This window comes from Rhinolophus sinicus, linkage group LG10 (assembly GCF_036562045.2).
Source record: "Rhinolophus sinicus isolate RSC01 linkage group LG10, ASM3656204v1, whole genome shotgun sequence".
In the NCBI taxonomy this organism is placed as follows: domain Eukaryota; kingdom Metazoa; phylum Chordata; class Mammalia; order Chiroptera; family Rhinolophidae; genus Rhinolophus; species Rhinolophus sinicus.
In genome coordinates this window covers 96,247,199-96,266,051 of record NC_133759.1, presented here as the reverse complement: position 1 = coordinate 96,266,051, position 18,853 = coordinate 96,247,199, and the positions used below count along the sequence as shown (strand labels likewise).

General features: G+C 40.0%; 1 protein-coding gene across 1 annotated transcript in view; it reads right to left on the bottom strand.

The window, feature by feature from the left end:
* Positions 1–18,035, bottom strand: part of TTC1 (tetratricopeptide repeat domain 1) — a 33,802-nt gene extending 15,767 nt beyond the window's left edge. The window contains exons 1-4 of the mRNA XM_019740594.2: positions 17,879–18,035; positions 16,470–16,829; positions 1,518–1,578; positions 259–371 (exon numbers count right to left, since the gene is read on the bottom strand). Coding sequence (XP_019596153.2) covers positions 259–371; positions 1,518–1,578; positions 16,470–16,799 — 504 coding nt within the window. The 5' untranslated portion in view covers positions 16,800–16,829; positions 17,879–18,035. The remainder of the gene's footprint in view (positions 1–258; positions 372–1,517; positions 1,579–16,469; positions 16,830–17,878) is intronic.
* Between the last annotated feature and the right edge of the window lie 818 nt (positions 18,036–18,853).

Sequence of the window (18,853 nt, the reverse complement as noted above, 5' to 3'; positions counted from 1 at the left end):
TTGGTGGAAACTTTGCCAGCCCTCCTTCCATGAAAGTGGTCACTCAGCCACTTTAATGAGGGAGGCTAACGGTGACCTGACTCAAGTTTTCCAAAATATTTTTATCTCTTCCCTGTGCCCTTTATATCAGGGAAATACATGGGCAGGAAAAGGGAGGCGGCAACTTGAAGCCCCTCTGCTAGTTTGTGCCAAGAAGCTGCCCTATGAGAACACTGCAAGTCCGTGCGCTTCTTTAAAAAAAAGCTAACAGATACATACCTGTTTCATCCTTGCAGCAGCTCTATTTGAAAACAGAATAGATCTGTCTTTCTGGAAGCAGGATGGGCACATCTGAAGGGCTTGACTATAAGAACTTTCGGCTTCTATATAATCTGAAGATGAGGTAAAAGGGCAAAGGTTATCACGATTTTATTCCTGACATTAGGGTATTTCTCAGGCTCTCAGAATGCATGGCTTTCCAATTTAGAAAGGAGTTTGAAAGGGGATTTGGAAAGTGGACAGATGAAAGACTGAAGTCCAGGGTTAATGGCCTGGGATGAAGAAAAAAATTCTGTGTACATATTTCCTGGCTAAAACTGCTTCCATGAAATGTTTGGAGAGACATTTTATGGAGCTAAACTCAACAATGTAAAGATCAGTAGCTGACTAAAGACCTTAAAAGAGAAAACAGTGATAAATGTACACATGCATTGCCACACACAAAATTATAGTCAGGGTATAAAGAAAAATTGCCTATTTATACCTTTTTCAGGATTGAAATGTTTACTACTAAAATACAAAGAGATATGTTGTCAAAATTAGAACCACTGGTTTTCTTAGGGAAAAAGGAAGTGATGATTGCTTAACTAGGATATAAGAAAAAAAATTTTAAACCTAAAAGTAACTAGGGGAAAATGTTACTACTCCTAGATTTCTAAAGCATATACACTGATATGTGACGAAGGCTATTATAGGATCAAATAGTTCCCCCAAATTATCAGAATGAACCTGACTTATTCCTAAGCATATGTAGGAAATCCAGAAAGACACGAAGAACATCTCTCTATTTAAGGCATCCAAAGAAGAAGGCCCACGAAAACCCCCAAAGTATAAGCAAAATTCTTCTGCAGGCTCTGCTGGGACCATCGGGTCAATTTTTATAGCCTTACTGCAAAGAGAGGAATGGGGCCCTGTTTTTACAGCAATGCAGCAAAGAGCCTTTTAACATTCCAGGCTAGAGTTTTCCAAAGCAACAGCTGAGGAGTTTTTCCTTCTAATTTCTGGATTTACCGATAGTGGGTTACAGAAAAGAAAAATTATGCCTGTGCCAAGAGACACATGGTAACTGGTCACTGTCAGCTGAGAATGATTTGGACATGGTTAAGAAACAAAATCCCAAGGTGCCAGGTGACAAGGCTGCACTGTTAGCAGTTCAGGCTTGCTAGTTGTTTCCAAATGTTCTCTGGGGTTTCTCCACAGGCTCTACAAAGGAATGAGGAGTCACGACGACCAGACATCAGCACTGAAATAGTTCTTACCTCCCTTCTTAAACTGTTCATTTCCCTCCTCCTTCAGTCTAGTGCTCTCCTCTCTTCTTTTCTAAAAGAGACCAGATAATTACATATGTTGTCATAGTATTACTATCAGTGAACAAGATGGTCGGCTTTCTTGACACATTAGGCTATTCAATAGGCAGAGACTTGACTTTTGAGAAATGGATCACTTTTACCCAAATCTCCAACAGATTTAGAGAAAAATACATAACAATCTGGCTAATCATCAATCACATTCTTGATGTTTAAAACACAAAACCTAAGTTTTCTATGTTTCTATGTTTTACATGGAATGATTAATTCAGGCATTATTTAATTTCTGTTCACTCAAACCGAAACATTCCCACTGGTATGCATAACACTGTAAAATCAAATTCTGGGTCTGCTACTTATTAATTGTATGATCTGGGACAAGTTCTAGATCTTTCTGAACCTTAATTTCTTCAGCTAAAAAATGAGGCTCTAATAGTCTTATGGATTACTGTGATAATGTATGTAAAGCTCCCAACACAGTGACTAGCATATAAAGACTCAATACATATGAGCTAGGGTTTTTCTGTAAAATAAGTAATACTTATTTGGCTACGACGTGGTTTGTGTCATGAAGGAGACACTGGTATGTGGGCAGAGCGCTTCATGGGGGACGAGCCTCTGCCGTCAGCATACTGAAGAAACCCGGATAAATAAATCTCTTTTCTTAGCTTCTTCTAACAACTCAGAAATGCACACAGATGGCAAAGCACCCGTCAAAATTGAAGGCAAAGGGAATGTTCTTCTGCGGAGCACAGATGACACGGGCCACATGTTGTCAGCCCTGGACGTCTCAGCAATGTGGTCGGGCAGCGCGAGCAGAACTGAGGAAGTGGCTGCCTGCCTGCCGCCCTGGGACAGTGTTCTGCTGTGTTTTGTTTTAACAGAACCTCCAAAAATCTCTTCCTTTATTTTGAAGCTTTTGACTAAATAGAAATGTCAAAGGGAGGAAATACAGTTAGCAGAGTACTTCATGCACAGGAGAAGCCTGGAGACTAAACAACTGTACTCCTAAGATTAGGACCCAAAGTAAAAACATTATGTCCCCAGAGATTTGTAAATATGTTGTTGAGACCAGGATGCTTCCCAAATGCCTTATTATTATTGAGACTTGATGGGTCTCAATAAAGAAACTAAAAGGTAAGTATAAACTGAATCCAATTTTTATGGTATTTACTATGTACCAGATGTACAGCTGAGACCGTAATTCATTTTAAGATGTAACGTATCTGAAGAAGGGCTATTCTAAGAGAGAACAGAAAAAATAAAATGGGTGGTGGTGATGGGACTCAAATGCAAGAATGTGGTAACATTTCCCTAGTGCGACCCAGGAGGGAGGTGCCTGGATTGTAATGTTCTCTACTACACTGGCTAGGATTTTGGGATGCAAGCAAGAAGACTATCTCAGGCAAAATAATTTAAAGAGGTAGATTTACTGGAAAGATACTGGGGGCTAACAGAATCAATAGGGGGCCTAAAATATAGGCTTAGGAAACAGGCAGGACTCAAGGCAGCTCTGTTAAGCCAAGAAGCAAGAAAGCATTAAGTGTCTTTCAGTGGAAGAGTCAGTCCAAGACAGGGCTGTAACAGTAGCAAATGAATCCTAACCATTCCCTTTGCCCCATCAAGACTGAAAGTTTTGATCAAAAGCATCCAATGAGCCAAGTGAGGGTCACGTACCTTGGCTGTCAGAGAATGGAGTGAGGGATGTGGGGTACTGCCAACTCAACAAGATTACAACACAGGAAAATTCCTCCAAATAGGAAAGGGGGAGGGTTGAATACAGACAACAGAATGATGGTTACCAGAGGGGAAGGGGGTTATGAGGAGAGAGCAAAGTGGGTAAAGGGGGTCAAATATGGTAACGGAAGGAAACCAGACTTCGAGTGGTAAGCACGTAATAGGGTATACAGTTGCTGAATTATAATGTTGTACACCTGAAATTTATATAATGTTATTAACCATTGTTACCCCAATAAATTTAGTTTAAAAATTATAAAACAATTTCAATTGAGGTAAAAATAAAACCCTATAAATATCAGTGAATGAATTCAATTTTAAATTCACACAAACACACACTGCATCATTGTCTGATGTTCTAACACATACACAGTGAAAGGAAAAGTTGGTTTCACATTAGAAAATATTAATGCAAAGTAACATGTTAATAAGTTAAAAGATTATATGATCTAATGAATAAATGCATCACAGGTCTTAAAGGTCTTTAATGTATTAAAAAGACAAAAATTCTTTAGAGAAGGGCGACTCACCAAGTTACCAGAGTTTATTTACTGTTCATTCCTTAAGAAATTTCAGTCTCCTCTGCTTTAACTCTAATTTCAAGCCACTTTTTATTCTACGTCTCCTCCAGTGTCATCAGGAATGCTCTATGAACACAGATGAATCCCTCAGACGGCCAGATCAGGCTCTTGAGAAGTAAGAGTGCGTGCGTGTGGGTGTGCGCACATGCGCAAGTGCTCTAATCATTCTTTAGTAAATTTAGAACATTAAGATCCCCATAGGCAAAGCCTAGATCCAAGGTCCGCCCAAGAAGGAATTAATGATTAAGGGCCAACCTGAGCAGCCAGCCTGTGGCAAAGAGAAGGGCTCCAGAACATATTTCTAAGGCCAATTATTCTAAGGAAGGCATTTTAGTTTTTCAGCCGGTCAGTCATTACTTTGTGATCCATGGGGCTGTAAACACTGAAAGGAGCTGCTGCTTCCAGATTGTGTAAATTGAGGATTAATGCAATTATCAATACCATGCTGAACATCTCCTTGGAAACAGCAAAAATAGCACTTTGGGGGGGGGGGGAAAGCTGCATTATCCCCCCCCCCCCCCACTGTGCCAAGAGATAACTTGATCCTAGCACAAAGACGAGGGTTTCGTCCGCGGCTGGAACATCTCCTCTCTCCAGTGTGTGGCAGGCACTGCGGTAGCGTTGCTGGAATCCCAGGACGGACTTGCCGCGGTGTAATCTCACTCAGCGCGCTCAGTGCCCGGAGCCTCACACATAAATGAGCGCTGAGATTCTGCAGTATTATCAGGTGCAAGTCTGTCCCGATTCTGGTCTAAGGCGGTTAGGAACCCTTTCCTAGGCCTCTACAGTGCTTTTAACACGTTCCGGAGAGGCCTCACAGGGAAACGTCTGTTCCAGAATTCTGGTTCCATAACAATGGGAACCAAAGACACTTCACAAGACTGTTTACTTTGTACTCCTCCTCATCACAGAAAACTCCAAGGAAATACTGACTTGACTCTGCGTGGTCAGGGGGCCTGTGCACATGCGGCGGAGGCACAGGAGGGCCCAGCTGAGGCAGACCTGAAAACTCCCCGACCTTGGAATGGACTTCCAAATGTACACACAGATCTCCTGACGGTAGGTGGGGGCCTTACTGGTTTGAGGTGTTTGATCATAATCTCTGACCAGTTACGGCTGACCACTAAGCTGTGCAGAAACAGGAGCGACCTCACACTTGACAAAACCCAACTGAGCAGAGCCATCAGTGGCCACATACCTCAGGGGATATGGGATTGTCCACCTTAAATCCGGGTAAATTACTAAACAAACAAGTAGACAAAAGAGCAACAACAAAATTAACTGGCTGGGGGGTGGGGGTGGGTGGGAGTGGGGTGGTGGTGGTGGTGGTCCTCGTAATCCAGAGTTGCTACAATATTACTTAAAATATCCAGTTTCAACAAAAAATTGTAACATATGCCAAAAGACATGGAAGTTTGACCCATAATCCGGGGGAAAAAGCAGTCAATAGAAACATTTGAGCAGCCACAGACATTAGATCTAGCAAAGACTTGAAAGCACCTACAAATATGTTCAAAGAACTAAAGGAACTTGTGTTCAAAGATTTACTTGAGAGCATGATGACAATGATTAAAAAAAAAAAGACCCATGATAAAGGGTTAAGGATTGTTTAAAAAGAACAGCAACAAAAAACAAAGCTAAAAAGTTCAATAACTAGAATGAAAAACTCACAGACGGGTTCAACTGCAGATTTGAACTGGCATGAGAAATAAGTCAAGTTAGGGCAATAGACATCCAATCTAAAGAACTGAGAGCAGAAAAAAGATGGGAAAACGAACAAAGCCCTTACAATATATGTGATGGGAGTTCCAGAGGAAGAGGAGAGAGAAAGGGACAGAATATTTGAAGAAATAATGACTGAAAACTTAAAATTTGATTAAAAATGTTACTCTAAAGGTCCAAGAAGCTCAGTGAACCTAAGTCTCTATATATAGAGACACCAGAGTCAAACTCTTGAAAGACAAAGAGAAAATCTGAAGGCATTAAGAAAAAAAAACTTACCAGGTATAGGAAACAACAAAACTATTATTTTCTGATTTCTCACCAGAAACAATGGAAGCCAGAGGCAGTGTGATGACATATTGAAAATGGTGAAAGAAAAAACAAAACTGTCAACCAAGAATTAGATATTTAGCAAAACCATGCCACAAAATGAAAGCACAAATAAAGGCGTTCATAGATAAAGACAGAATTTGTTGCTACCAAACCTGCCTAAAAAGACGTGCTAAGGAAGTCCTTTGGACTGAAAGGAAATGATACCAGATGGTAACACAAATCTACATGAAGAAATGAAGAGCATGAGAAACGCTAAATACGTAAAAGGCTCTATAAATGTATTATTTTTTCTTTTAATGTCACTAAATGATAAAAAGATTATATGAGATAGTAATTATGACACTATATAGTTGGGTTTACAACATATATTGATATAATGTATATGATAATGGTAGCACAAAGGAAGGGGTAGGAAATGCAGTTATACTGAAGCAAAGTTTCTATATTTTACTGGAATTACATAGTATTAAACTAGACTATAGTAAAATTCATAATGTAATCCATATAGCACCCAGTAAGAAAATTTAGCTAAGAAACAGTTAATTATCTAACACAAAAGAAGGCAGTGAAAGTTAGAAACAGGAATAAAAAAGACATGAGACATGCAGAAGACAAAAATGGCTGATGTAAATTCAACCATATTAATAAATGTATTAAATATCAATGGACTAAACACCCAAATGGCAGAGACTGCCTGGTTGCATTTAAGAAGATCCAGTCATATGCTGTCTAAATGACACACTTTAGATTCAAAGACACAAATAGACTGAAAGTGAAAGGATGGGAAAAACATAACATGCAAATAGTAACCACAAGAGGGGCAAGCTGTGTCTTAGTCAGTTCCGGCTGCTATCTCATAATTACCACACACTAGGTGGCTTATAACCAACAGACATTTATTTCTCACAGTTCTGGAGCCTGGGAAGTCCCAGATCAAGATGCTGGAAGATTTGGTGTCTGGTGAGGGCCTGCTTCCTGGTCCACAAGGGTGTTCTCGCTATAACCTCACAGGGCAGAATAGTCAAGAGAGCGCTTTTCAGTCTGTTATTAGGGCACTAACCCCAATCATGTGGGCTCCACCCTCCTGACCCACTCACTTCCCAAAGGCTCCATCTCCTGATACCATCACATCGGGAGTCAGTTTTCAACATATACATTTTTTTTAGGGGGTGGCGGGAATAAAAGCATTCAGTCTATAGCAGTGCCTATGGTAATATCAGACAAAACAGGCTTTATAACAATAAATATTACTAGAGGCAAAAAGGAATATTTCATGATGATGAAGGGGTCAATAAAAAAGGAAAATCTAATAGTTATAAATGTATATGTATCTTACAGCAGTTATAAAGTACGTAAAGAGAAAAAATGACTGAATTTAAGAGAAAAAGATAATTCAACATTGTAAGAGATTTCAATACCCCACTAGCAGAAATTGATAGAATTAGAAATACACATGGAGAAATAGACACAAAAGCAACGCCCAGCTTAACATACAGTTGTAATATTATACACCCACATAATTATTCAGAAAAGAACAAGTTGCCAGAAGCTTCCCACATGCCCATCCAAATTCATAAGCCCCCTCTCTCACCCACAACCCCACAGCCCCAGCCGAACACTCAATTCGTTCTTCATAAATGAACTTGGAGGATAATTTATGGATAATTGACTGGGGTTAGCATACTACTGAAAAACTGCAAAATCCACTTATGCTTGCCTCTTTGGGGAAAATGACTGTTAAGAAAACTTAGAGGTACCAAACCCCGAAGTATTTTGCAGTCTACACTCATGTTGAATTTTGACTTAATAGCTATAACTAACCCCTTCTGGTTGCTTTTATGTGCTAGTCACTTAATCCTTATAAGAGCTTTCGAGATAGGTACTATTATTATCCCACTTCACACAAGTTAAATGATGGAGTGAGGACAGATCGGTGCAATCTTTCATGTTCTTAACTACAAGACTATATTGTCTTCCCCAGGTATAGAAATAAAATTGTTTGCAGGAAGAAATAACTGCATAAGGCATAAAAATTGCTGTAAAAAGGTAAGCACAGAGTTACATGCTTCCACAGTCCTAAAGAAAAGGTCATTTATTTTCCAGGGAATGATTTTCTTGGATCACAAGGTAAAAGAATTTCATATAACATGGAGAACTGCTTTTTCTTAAAGACGAAAGAACTTTGAAATATACTGCAGAAAACCATTCAATAGCACGTTTCTCTATTTTTTAAACTAACCAATTCTCCAGTTAAATTTTGTCACCACTCGAATCTCTGAATGGTGAGCCAATCTGAGTCTAAATGGGGTTCCTTGTTTTGATAAATGATGCCACTATAAACTAAGCTAGGTTTTCAGTGATATTCTGATGACTAGGTAGAGGTGAGCATTTGGAAAAGGATACACACTTGGTCTTAGTTGATACTAAAATTTAGCTAGAGCACTGAGGCAAAGATGACTTTTAAAAATGGTGCTGTGACAACTTGGTTATTTGGAAAAAGATAAAATTAGATCTATATGTCACATCATACACAAGAATAAATTCCAGGTGGATTGGAGCTCAGAGTATAAAAAGAGAAACCATACAAATACTAGAAAAAATAAATAGGTGAATTCCTCTTAAATCTCAGTGTCGGGAATGGCTTTCTAACTGTGACTCAAAAATCTTAGCGAACTTCAACTAAAAACTTTAAATCTTGGCATAACCTAATCAATCATAAAACCACCACTCTTTTTTTTTTTAAAGGAGGGCGCAGCTCACAGTGGCCCATGAGGGAATCGAACCGGCAACCTTGGTGCTACCAGCACCACGCTCCAACCAACTGAGCTAACCGGCCACGCCAAACCACCACTTTTTACTAGAGACCCTCTCAATGCAGTCGCTGGCTAGGAACAGTCCCTATATTATAGATGAGTGATACAATAAAGACACACTTGAACTTACAAATGTATATTCCTTCAACCATTATTAGATGATAAAAACTTGCATTAAATACATTTAAAAATATTCTATTAAATCATCCTGCAGTGAGCCTGTGTGTAATAGACAGGGAGAAAGCCAGAGGTTCACATCAGCAAGTTAATTTCCATACTGTAAATCTATCTGCAGCTCTCTGCCTCCCCCTGCAGCTTTATAAAGTAATTGCTACAAAATAAAACAGCATAAACTTAAGTCAAGCATAGTACCCAGAGATCAATCACATTTGGGTAAAAAAAAAAGGTACATACTTGCTGGAAAATGGAGGCATTCTACAAAACTTTCTGCTTAAGTGCTATGTAGGTGGGATGTGAAAACTACACACTGAACGGGTGAGGGACACCAGTCGGAAGGGAATCCCTTACCATTACAAAATAAACAAAGCTTCAGTTTTGCTTTCTTTGAAATCAGATGTAATTTGCTTTACACATACAGACACGTCTGTTCTTTCCACAAGTCACTTTTAGAAGCCTCCTAGGGAGTCCAGAGGGAGGATCCCTGGATTTAAGCTGTAGTTGGAATCTGATTCTCATTAAGTCTTATCCTTCTGAGGAAAGATAACGGGATCTATGAGGAATTATTCTTGGAAGTATTTCCTCATTTCTTCACTCAGAAAATTCTTTTTCTTAAAATTCAATTTAATAGAAACAAATATCCTTATTAGTCTTTTTTAGACCGTAAGCGCAGAGGAAACCATCCTATTAGTAAACTCTTCTTCGGATACTGGTTGTAGTCAATACACGGGTAGGTCGATACATCATCTGGACGCTTAGTTATCTGTGTCAATCTGGCTTTCGTCTTCCAAGTGTGGCCACAGTTCTACCAATATCAAATCGACCTGGGGGTGCTTGTTAAAGCAGATCATCTAACGGTAGCCTACTAACTTCCAAATGTTTTGGAGTAAATAACCCTTAATTTCCCTTGTTTAAACTCAGGATCAGAAATACAAGGTCCCTTCCAATTCTTAAATTCTAGGATTTCATTTAATTACTTGTCAATAGCATTCATTGAACCCAATACTGGTGAACTCTAAGAAATTAATAAATATGACAACCTTAGTTCAAAACGATGCCCATTAGAAATGAAATACAAGGGAAACAACAAATCAGAAAGGATCTCCTTACGAGGCTAACAAAACATGTGGACCACTATAGAAAAGTGAATGAAAACTTTCTAGAAGCAATCAAGAGAATGTTTCCTAGAAACATGCCCACTCTTACAACATTGATAAGATTATAAAAATAATGCAATGAGGTAGCAGAAACATGGAAATTGAAAGGATTAAGTAACGTGGGATTTAGGAAAAATAAGAGTAAAAGGACTGATAGAAACTTCTGTTCTAAACCAGCACTTCAGTAATGCTTCCTGGTTATGGTTAAAGATAAAACAGCCTTCAAGAACAATCCTTCACTTTTTCAGAGCGTAAGGAAGATGTTTTAACATCCCAGAAACCATGGCTGAGTCCATGTTCACCAAGCAGACTTGTATCCCTTACTCAAATGGTTCTATGTGTGTATCGACCATGTGTAAATAAATACCGTGTGTAAATAACGGGCATCAGGGAGCAAACCCATTAAAACACGAAATACGCATTTTGGTTCATAGATTAAACAAAAAACCCATCTTTTTCATTCGCAGGCAAGAATTCAGTCCCAGAGCCCTGAGGAGCTCCAAGCCCCTCTCTCTCCTCTGTTATCTGAAAGGGCGTCACCAGCCACTCAGGAGCTGAAGCCAAGGAGTCACGCTAACTTCGCACTCCAGCCCCCCCAAATGAATCCACCAGTCTTGTCAACTCTGCCTCAAAATGTGCCCTAAATCTTTCACTTCCTTCACTTGATCCACAGTTCACGCTACTGTCATCTTGCCCAGGCTCCTGCATCAGGCCCTAAACGGTCTCCATGTTCTACTTGTGCCCTTTCCCCTCCCCACATCCTTTATTCTCTGCACAACCACCAGAAGACTCTTAATAAAACATAAGTAACGTCCGTCTCTGCTCTGGCTTAAAAGTACCCACCTAGTTCCTACTGCACTTGGAATAAACGTCTAATTCCTTAGCATGGCTCCCCACGTGTCCCACAGTCAGGCTCTCTCTCCATCACCCACACTTTTCCTGAATCACTGCGCTCCACTCTGGCCCTCCCATCCCCTGCACGCCAGGAATCCACCAAGCCTGTAGCTACCTTCGAGGCTTTACAAGAACTGCCCATTTCCCTCTCAGAGCATCACACATTTGACTCCTTTTCCCTTCCAACCATTTGCTGAAAATGCCACCTCTCCAGAGAGGCCTTTCCTAACCGGCCAATCTAGAGTATTCCTCCCCATCTTTCCAACCGCCACCCCTTCATCATTTCATCTTATTATTTTTATACCTCCCAACTAGAATATACCTACGAGAGAAAAGAAACCCTCTGTTTTGTTCACCATGGTATCCCTAAGGGCCCCAAACAATGCCTGACATGTAGAAGAATTGCAAATATTCCTTGAATAAATGAATGAGATAAAATCTCTGTATCTGTAAACTATTTAATGAAGACCATGTACAAGGACGCATGACAGGGGTCTTCAAACTTCAGTGTGCGCAAAAGAATTCCCCGGGGTACTTATACATGAGGCCTAGGAACTCCCTTGTGACAAGTACCCCATGCTTGTAAGGTGATTCTTATTATACAAGATCGAAACCACTACAATGCAGTACATTCCATAGTCCCAATACTAAGCATCTTTGCATCATATCATCAGAGCAGGCATTCTCGTCTCCTACCAGCTCTGTCCTTCACCTCAGCCACGCCTTTGAGAACAACACGTTTGCTCTGCAGATCTAGTCACCTCCAATGTCAGCTAAACTCCCATTCATCTGGTGAGTCACGTCCACGTAAGTTTTCACAAATAGTTAAGATTTGCTGCAGAAATAGACCCAGCCCCACACACACTGCTTTCCTTAAGAAGTTTTGCCTGTTTTTTACCAAATCTTAACTACCCTCTTCCCCCATTATTCTTGATTTCTGAATTCTGCTGAGAACTGGCACTCCACTTGAGCCTGGATTACCTTCTCAGCCTCAGCGCAAGTCAAGTCAGCCCTAATAACAGCCTTCAGCTGTTGATACTCGATTCTGCCAGAAGAGAAACATTGCGTAATACAGAGGTCCTATGATAGCACTTCTTTCCCAAATCCTCCTGCTTTTTTTTTTTTTTGGTGAAAAGTCCACCCTAGTTGTAAAGAACGAAGTTTTTATTTATTTATATTCTCAAAATGGAATAGCTTTTTTGTTGATTATAAATGTAACACATGCTTGCTACAAAAATAGCAACTATTACAAAATTGTACTAAATATAAATGAAAATTCCCCACTAATCACACTCCTCAAAGCTGCTCACTTTCATAATTTGGTGTATCACCTTCAAAACTTCTATGCATAAACATATTTTCACGTTTTAAGTTTTCAATGTAAAATGAATCATCACTGACTTGTTCTATAATCTAACACCTCATGTGTGTCTCCTCTACTCTCAACACTCACCCTGATCACTTCTGTGCCCGGATGTCGGAGTTTCTCCATACCAAGTACCTCCAGCCCCACAGAAGACACCGGCTGGTGTCCTACAATGTACCTCAGTTCTGCCACTATCAGCCTGGAGATGGCATCAGATCCCATAGGGTCAGGGGTCAGTCCCACATGACCGGCCGCACCCTACCTCTACTTCAGATGCCAACTCTAAGTCCAGCTCTGGCTGTCACCTCTGCTTTTGACTCACTGGCTATAAATTGGAAGTCCCCATGACCTCCTTGTCAGGTTCACTTAATTTGCTGGAGCGGCTCACAGAACTCAGGAAAACAGTTTACTTACTAGATTACCAGTTTATTATAAAGGATATAACTCAGGAACAGCCAGATGGAAGAGAAGCATAGGGCAAGGTATTTGGGAAGGGACACAGCGCTTCCATGCCTCTGGATGTGTCACCTTCCTAACACCTTCACTTGTTCACCAACTCGGAAGCTCTCTGAACCACATCCTTTTGGGTTTTTATGGAGGCTTCATCATGTAAGCATGATTGATTAAATCACTGGCCTTTAGTGATTAACTCAACCTCCAGCCTTTTCCCCTTCCTAGAGGTGGGACGGTGGGGTGAGACCGAAAGCTCCAAACACTGACAACCAGACCTCATCTTAGGAGCTTTCCAAAAGTCACCTCATTAACTCAGGTGTCATTGAAAGGGACTTGTTAAGAGTAACAAAATACAGCTTTACCTCTTACTATGTAGGAAATTCTAAGATTTCAGGAACTCTTTGCCAGGAACTGGACGAACAACAAATATATATTTCTTATTACAAATCATATTATCAAATTTGCTTAACTGTTACATTACAGGCATTTTTCCATATCAAGGCTAAGATTTATCTGTTTTTAATGACTGCATTGTACATTATTGCAAAAATATGCCAGAAATGTTCAATATCATTTCCAAAATTATGAATGATGCTGCAAGACATCTTCATGTATGTACATGTATATATGTGTACATATACATACACATATATTTTTATATATATTTATATATATTTTTTATTTTATATATATAAAATATTTCATATATTTTATATATTTTTATAAATATACAAAAATATTTATATATTTATATACACACATATATATTTATCTATATATATATCTATGCACATCTCATAACTTTCTTAATATAAATGACTACTGTGTTTCCCCGAAAATAAGACCTAGCTGGACAATCAGCTCTAATGTCTTTTGGAGCAAAAATTAATATAAGACCTGGTATTATGTTATATTATCCCTGGTATTATATTATGTTATGTTATATTATATAAGACCGGGTCTTATAGTAAAATAAGAACGGGTCTTCTTATGTTAATTTTTGCTTCAAAAGATGCATTAGAGCTGATTGTCCGGCTAGGTCTTATTTTTGGGGAAACATTGTAGAAGAGAGTCAGAGGTTTAAAGCCATACCTTTCAATATGGTACTCACTAGCCTCATGTGACTATTTAAATTAACTAAAACTTGAAATTTAAAAATTCTGTTCCTCAGCTATACTAGCCACATTCCAAGTGCTCAACAGCCAGATGACTGTTACGTGTGGAGCCAATGGCCAGTGGCTACCGTATCGAACAGTGTAGACATAGAACATTCCTATCATTGCAGGTTCTATTGATAGCCCTGGTCTAAAGAAAAATTCATGTAAAAACTTGATACCTGTATCCTATAGAAATGATGCAGCAATGCAAACTCCCAACATGAGTTCCGATATGTGTTCTTGTCAACATTAGATCAATTTTCTGATCAGATAAATGAGACAATGTTTTAATTTGCATTTAAATTATTAGGGAGGCTGGAAGTCTTTTCATATTTTTTTTTGGCTATTTGTGGGGCTTTTTTTTGTTGTTGAATTATCTGAACTTTGTCTATTTTAAAAGAATCAAGTTTAAAGATATTCTGTTCCCAAAGACCTTATAACACCAAACCCTATGTGCAACAAAGAGACATTTCTTCATCTGTTTTGCTGGTTTCCTAATAATTTGACACAGATATTTACCAAAACAGCAAACAAATGGCTAACAGAATAGTACCACAGTTAGCTAAAGGCAGTCTACACACTCATAGGCTGTTTCCTCACAGTGGAGTTAATGGTTTACATTTCTAATCTAACAAAGGCTACCACTGTAGCATGCTATTTCTGAGATATTGTTATAAATTTTCTTTTTAAACTTTATTTAAGTGTGTTTTTCCAGGACCCATCAGCTCCAAGTCAAGCAGTTGTTTCAATATAACTGTGGAAGGCGCAGCTCACAGTGGCTCATGTGGGGATTGACCCTGCAACCTTGTAAAGAGCACCGCGCTCTAACCAACTGAGCTAACCAGCTGCCCCCCTAAGTTTTCAAATTAAGCTATGAAAACATATGGTTTGATATAGAAAATACTTGTATTTTAAAAGTGATTATATTTATATGGAAGTCTGGAACAGGAAAAACCAACCTGTGGGATAGGAATCAGAAGACTGGTTCCCTGGGAAGAAGGAATGAATGGTGACGCGCATGAAAGGAGGTTCTGGCATGATGGAAATGTTTTCTTGATACAGGTGTGAGTTACACAGGCACATACAGCTGTCAAATCTCACTGACTTGTACACAATAGAACTTAAAGAGTTTCACTATATGTAAATTATATCTCAATTTTTAAAAGGCAGGAAAAAGTTTAAAAAGTATAATGCTGCTTAGAATATTACATTTATAGGCAATAAAAATAATTTTAAATACGTATAAACTCACTTTCTGGAAAATCATTTCCCTAACATTATCGAACAGCACCTGATTTAATTTTCTGAGCCATTTCTGCTGAAGTAGTTTATGAACTGGGCTCATTTCTGCCCTTCATCCTCCTCTCCAGGCAGCACGCACTAGCACAAAAGCTAACCCAGGCATGTTAAAAGCAACAGATTGAATAATGAAAAGTGCCGCAGGGGAGAGACAAAGGTGTTCCTCGCCATCTCATGCCACCTCCCCACTCCTCTGTCACTGCACATTTATTATTTCAGGCCATTACCAATCTATCACAACCTGTTCGGCGAGTGAGCTCTTCAGAGGCTAAGCAAAAATCTCATTCAAGTTCTTTGCAGACAAGCTCAGTTATTATGGTAACTTCAGTCGACCTTGCTTATGAGATCGGAAGGAAGGATATGTGGAGGACACCAAGACTTGTGTCCAAAAATGAAGACTGGCCCAGGTAAGGTGGTGGCCCAGAGGCCAAGAAGCAGGAGGGTATACATTGTGTTATGTGCTTTGTAGGAAGACAGCTGTTTTTGTTCTTAAATTCTACATTATACTTTCTTTGGTTTTGGAATCAAACAGATCTGGGTTTGAGAATCGGTTCTGCTATTTTTCAGATGTGTGATACTGGGCAAGTTACTTTACTAGAGATCTGTTCTCTTATGGTGAATGCTAACAGTGCATGTCTTATAAGGCATGTTGTAAAGATTCAATGAAAACACAAGTAACATTTTAAGCTCAGTGGCTGGCATATTATAGATACTCAATAAGTTACAGCTACTATCACATCCAATTCTGTTCCTTGAGAATGCTGTGTAAATGATACAGGCGCTAGTTATTGACTTCTGTAACCAAACCACCACCAGGATAGTCAGGCATTCTTTGCTAACAAAGGATTAACATAAACAGGCAGCATTCCATGACTCTAAAGTCTGACTAAAAAATGTCCATTACGAGAATTTCATCAGCCAACCATAGGTAAAGTCATAAAAGAAGCTATAATGTATACACACATTAGAAAATAATTACAAGATGCACATACGAACTCAGAAAAAAACAAATTTCTTTGCTAAGCAGAGACACTCAATGCTTCCCTGTCATGCTACCGATTTATCTCAGATCCATCACTACTAAAGCAACACGGACACAGAAAGGCAAGTTACTCTTTACCACAAATGAAGCGGTCTATAACAGTGTCAGCCACATGCATTCACTTTAAAAAGCAGTTCCTGTGGCAGATCGTGCACAATAAATAAAACGTTTACCTGTTTCTCTTCATCTGGCATGTCTTTTTCCAGTTCTATTAGGTAGTCTTCATCTAGTTCAGAGGAATTCACATCATCAGCAGGCTTGTTCTCCACCCTGTCCACTCCTGATTCCTCCTCAAACGAGGCGCTGCAGTCGTGAAAGCGCTCGTCTTCTCCCTGGTCCTCCTGGCCATGCGCCGCAGCATCCCTGAGCAGCTCGCTCTGGGACTGGTGATCTTTGGAACTAGAAACTGGAGGGCGAGCACACTCTGCTTCCCGCGCATCCGTCACTTGGGAACCACTGAACAGATCCTCTGGAACCCTCCCGTTTTCTGACTTCTCCCCCATGCTAACTCAGTGAGGGAGGCGAAGCTGGCTCTGGGAAAAGAGACATGTCAGGTAGTGGTGCTTATACTAAAAAACAATCCTACCCATCACGTGTAAACGGATTTCTGCACCAAAGCCCAAAACACACCCTCACTTCCTTTCATTAATAACATATATGCCATCATAAGCCCATAAACAATGCCAAACATCATTTTAACTCGATACCCCTTACAGACTTCTTATAAGCAACAAAAGAGATCGATTGTAATATGACTCTTCCACTTTCCATTTCTCGAATTTTATTGGGATAGCAAAAAAAACAGGCAGAAGCTAAAAGGATGGCAAGATAAATGAAGCGGCCCTAATCTTTATTCAGCATGAACAGCCAAGTCGTAAACAAGCAACTATGGCCTGTCTTTCCAGAAGCACCACACGAAAAGTCAAGAATAAGTTTCTGGTGGAGCTCAAAATGCAATCCCTGCCCAAACAGCGACCATCAACTTCACCCAAATCCACCCAAATCCTATGCCAGATCGCACGCAGGTTGAAGGCGAGCCCGGTGCGGACGCCCCTAACCAGGCTCCCTGTGGGCGTCAGGATCAGGCACGAAAAGAGTGGTTCTCAACCCTGGCTGCACAACAGAACACTTGGGACGCGTTAGCAAGTATTGCTGTTCAGATCTTATCCCTCACAGATTCTCACTGCTCGGTCTGGCGTAGGGCTAAGGTATCTATATTTTTAAAGAGACCCCCAGGTGACTCTAATGTGTAGCTAACTGAGAGCCACTGCGGTAGAGGCTGAGTCAGACCGTCAGCAGCCCCACTCTTCTGGTCGCAGCAAAATCAAGCCAAGGACCCTTGTGTCAAGACAAGAGCCCGAATTCACCCAGCTCTTCCCAAGAAAACTTAACACAGCAAGATCTTAATACGGAGACTTCACCTCCACAGCAATGTTTTCTTTCGCCCCGCTCCCAAGTCTACTGGGAAACGGCAAGAATTGAAGGCCCCAGGATTAAGAAGGGGCTACGCCTCGCTTCCCAACAGTTCGTCCCTTGGCCTCGACGCTCACCGCCAACTAGACAAACGCAGAGAGTTACTCACGGTTTCGCCGCTCCTCGCTTCTTCACCTTCCTAGCCTCTGAGATCCTCTACTTCCGCTCCGTCAAATGCACTTCCGTCGGCGCCGACCAATGGCATCACGGTTGGCAAGGCATCTTGGGAAATGTAGTTGAAGCCTCGGAGAGAGGGCGGAGCTGGCGCTGTGTGACGTCATCGTACGGCCTGAAATAAGATTGACGGTTGCCATCTTGGGTTACGGCAAGACTCCACGTTAACATATAGGAGAAAAAGGGAAAACAGAAACGCTGTCTCTGTGGTATTCCTTTTACTCCTTCTCTCTGCCCTCTCTCATGCTGGTATAGACGAATCTTGAAGCATAAACCTTGTCCAAAAATCAAGTTTTCCCTCTAATGGTTCTCAAAGTGTGACTTTCAAGGATCCACCACTAGATCAAAACAGTTTTTTTTTTTTTTTTTTTCAAAACAGTTTTTATAATACTCAGTTATTTGCCTTTTCCATACTCCTTTTCTCATGAATGTACAGTGGAGTTTTCCAGAGGCTATGTATCAATGTGATAATGTAATAGATTGAATGCAGAAGGTGCTATGAGAATCCAGCTGTCTTCTATTAAGCGAGAGATATGCAAAAATATAAAACAATGTCTTCTCATATGTATATATGTTTGTTTTGGAAAATAGTTATGTTATAAAAAGATTATTTATGTTAGCGTATAATAGGTGTATTGTTATCTTAAATGAGTTAATACTAAAACTGTTGAAGTTCTAATTTCTAATACAGTAAATATTGATAGGTATAACCCATATAAAGGAGCTTTTTGTGGTCCTCAATAATGTTTAAGAGTATTAAGAGATCCTGGAACCAGAAGTGAACTGTTGCCCTATGCATTTGTTCAAGAAATGTTTATTAAGTACTTATTAGACCCCAGGCATTGTGCTGGGAATACAGAATTGAAATATCCCTTAAGGTAGCCAGACAGGTACTCATCAATGACATCGG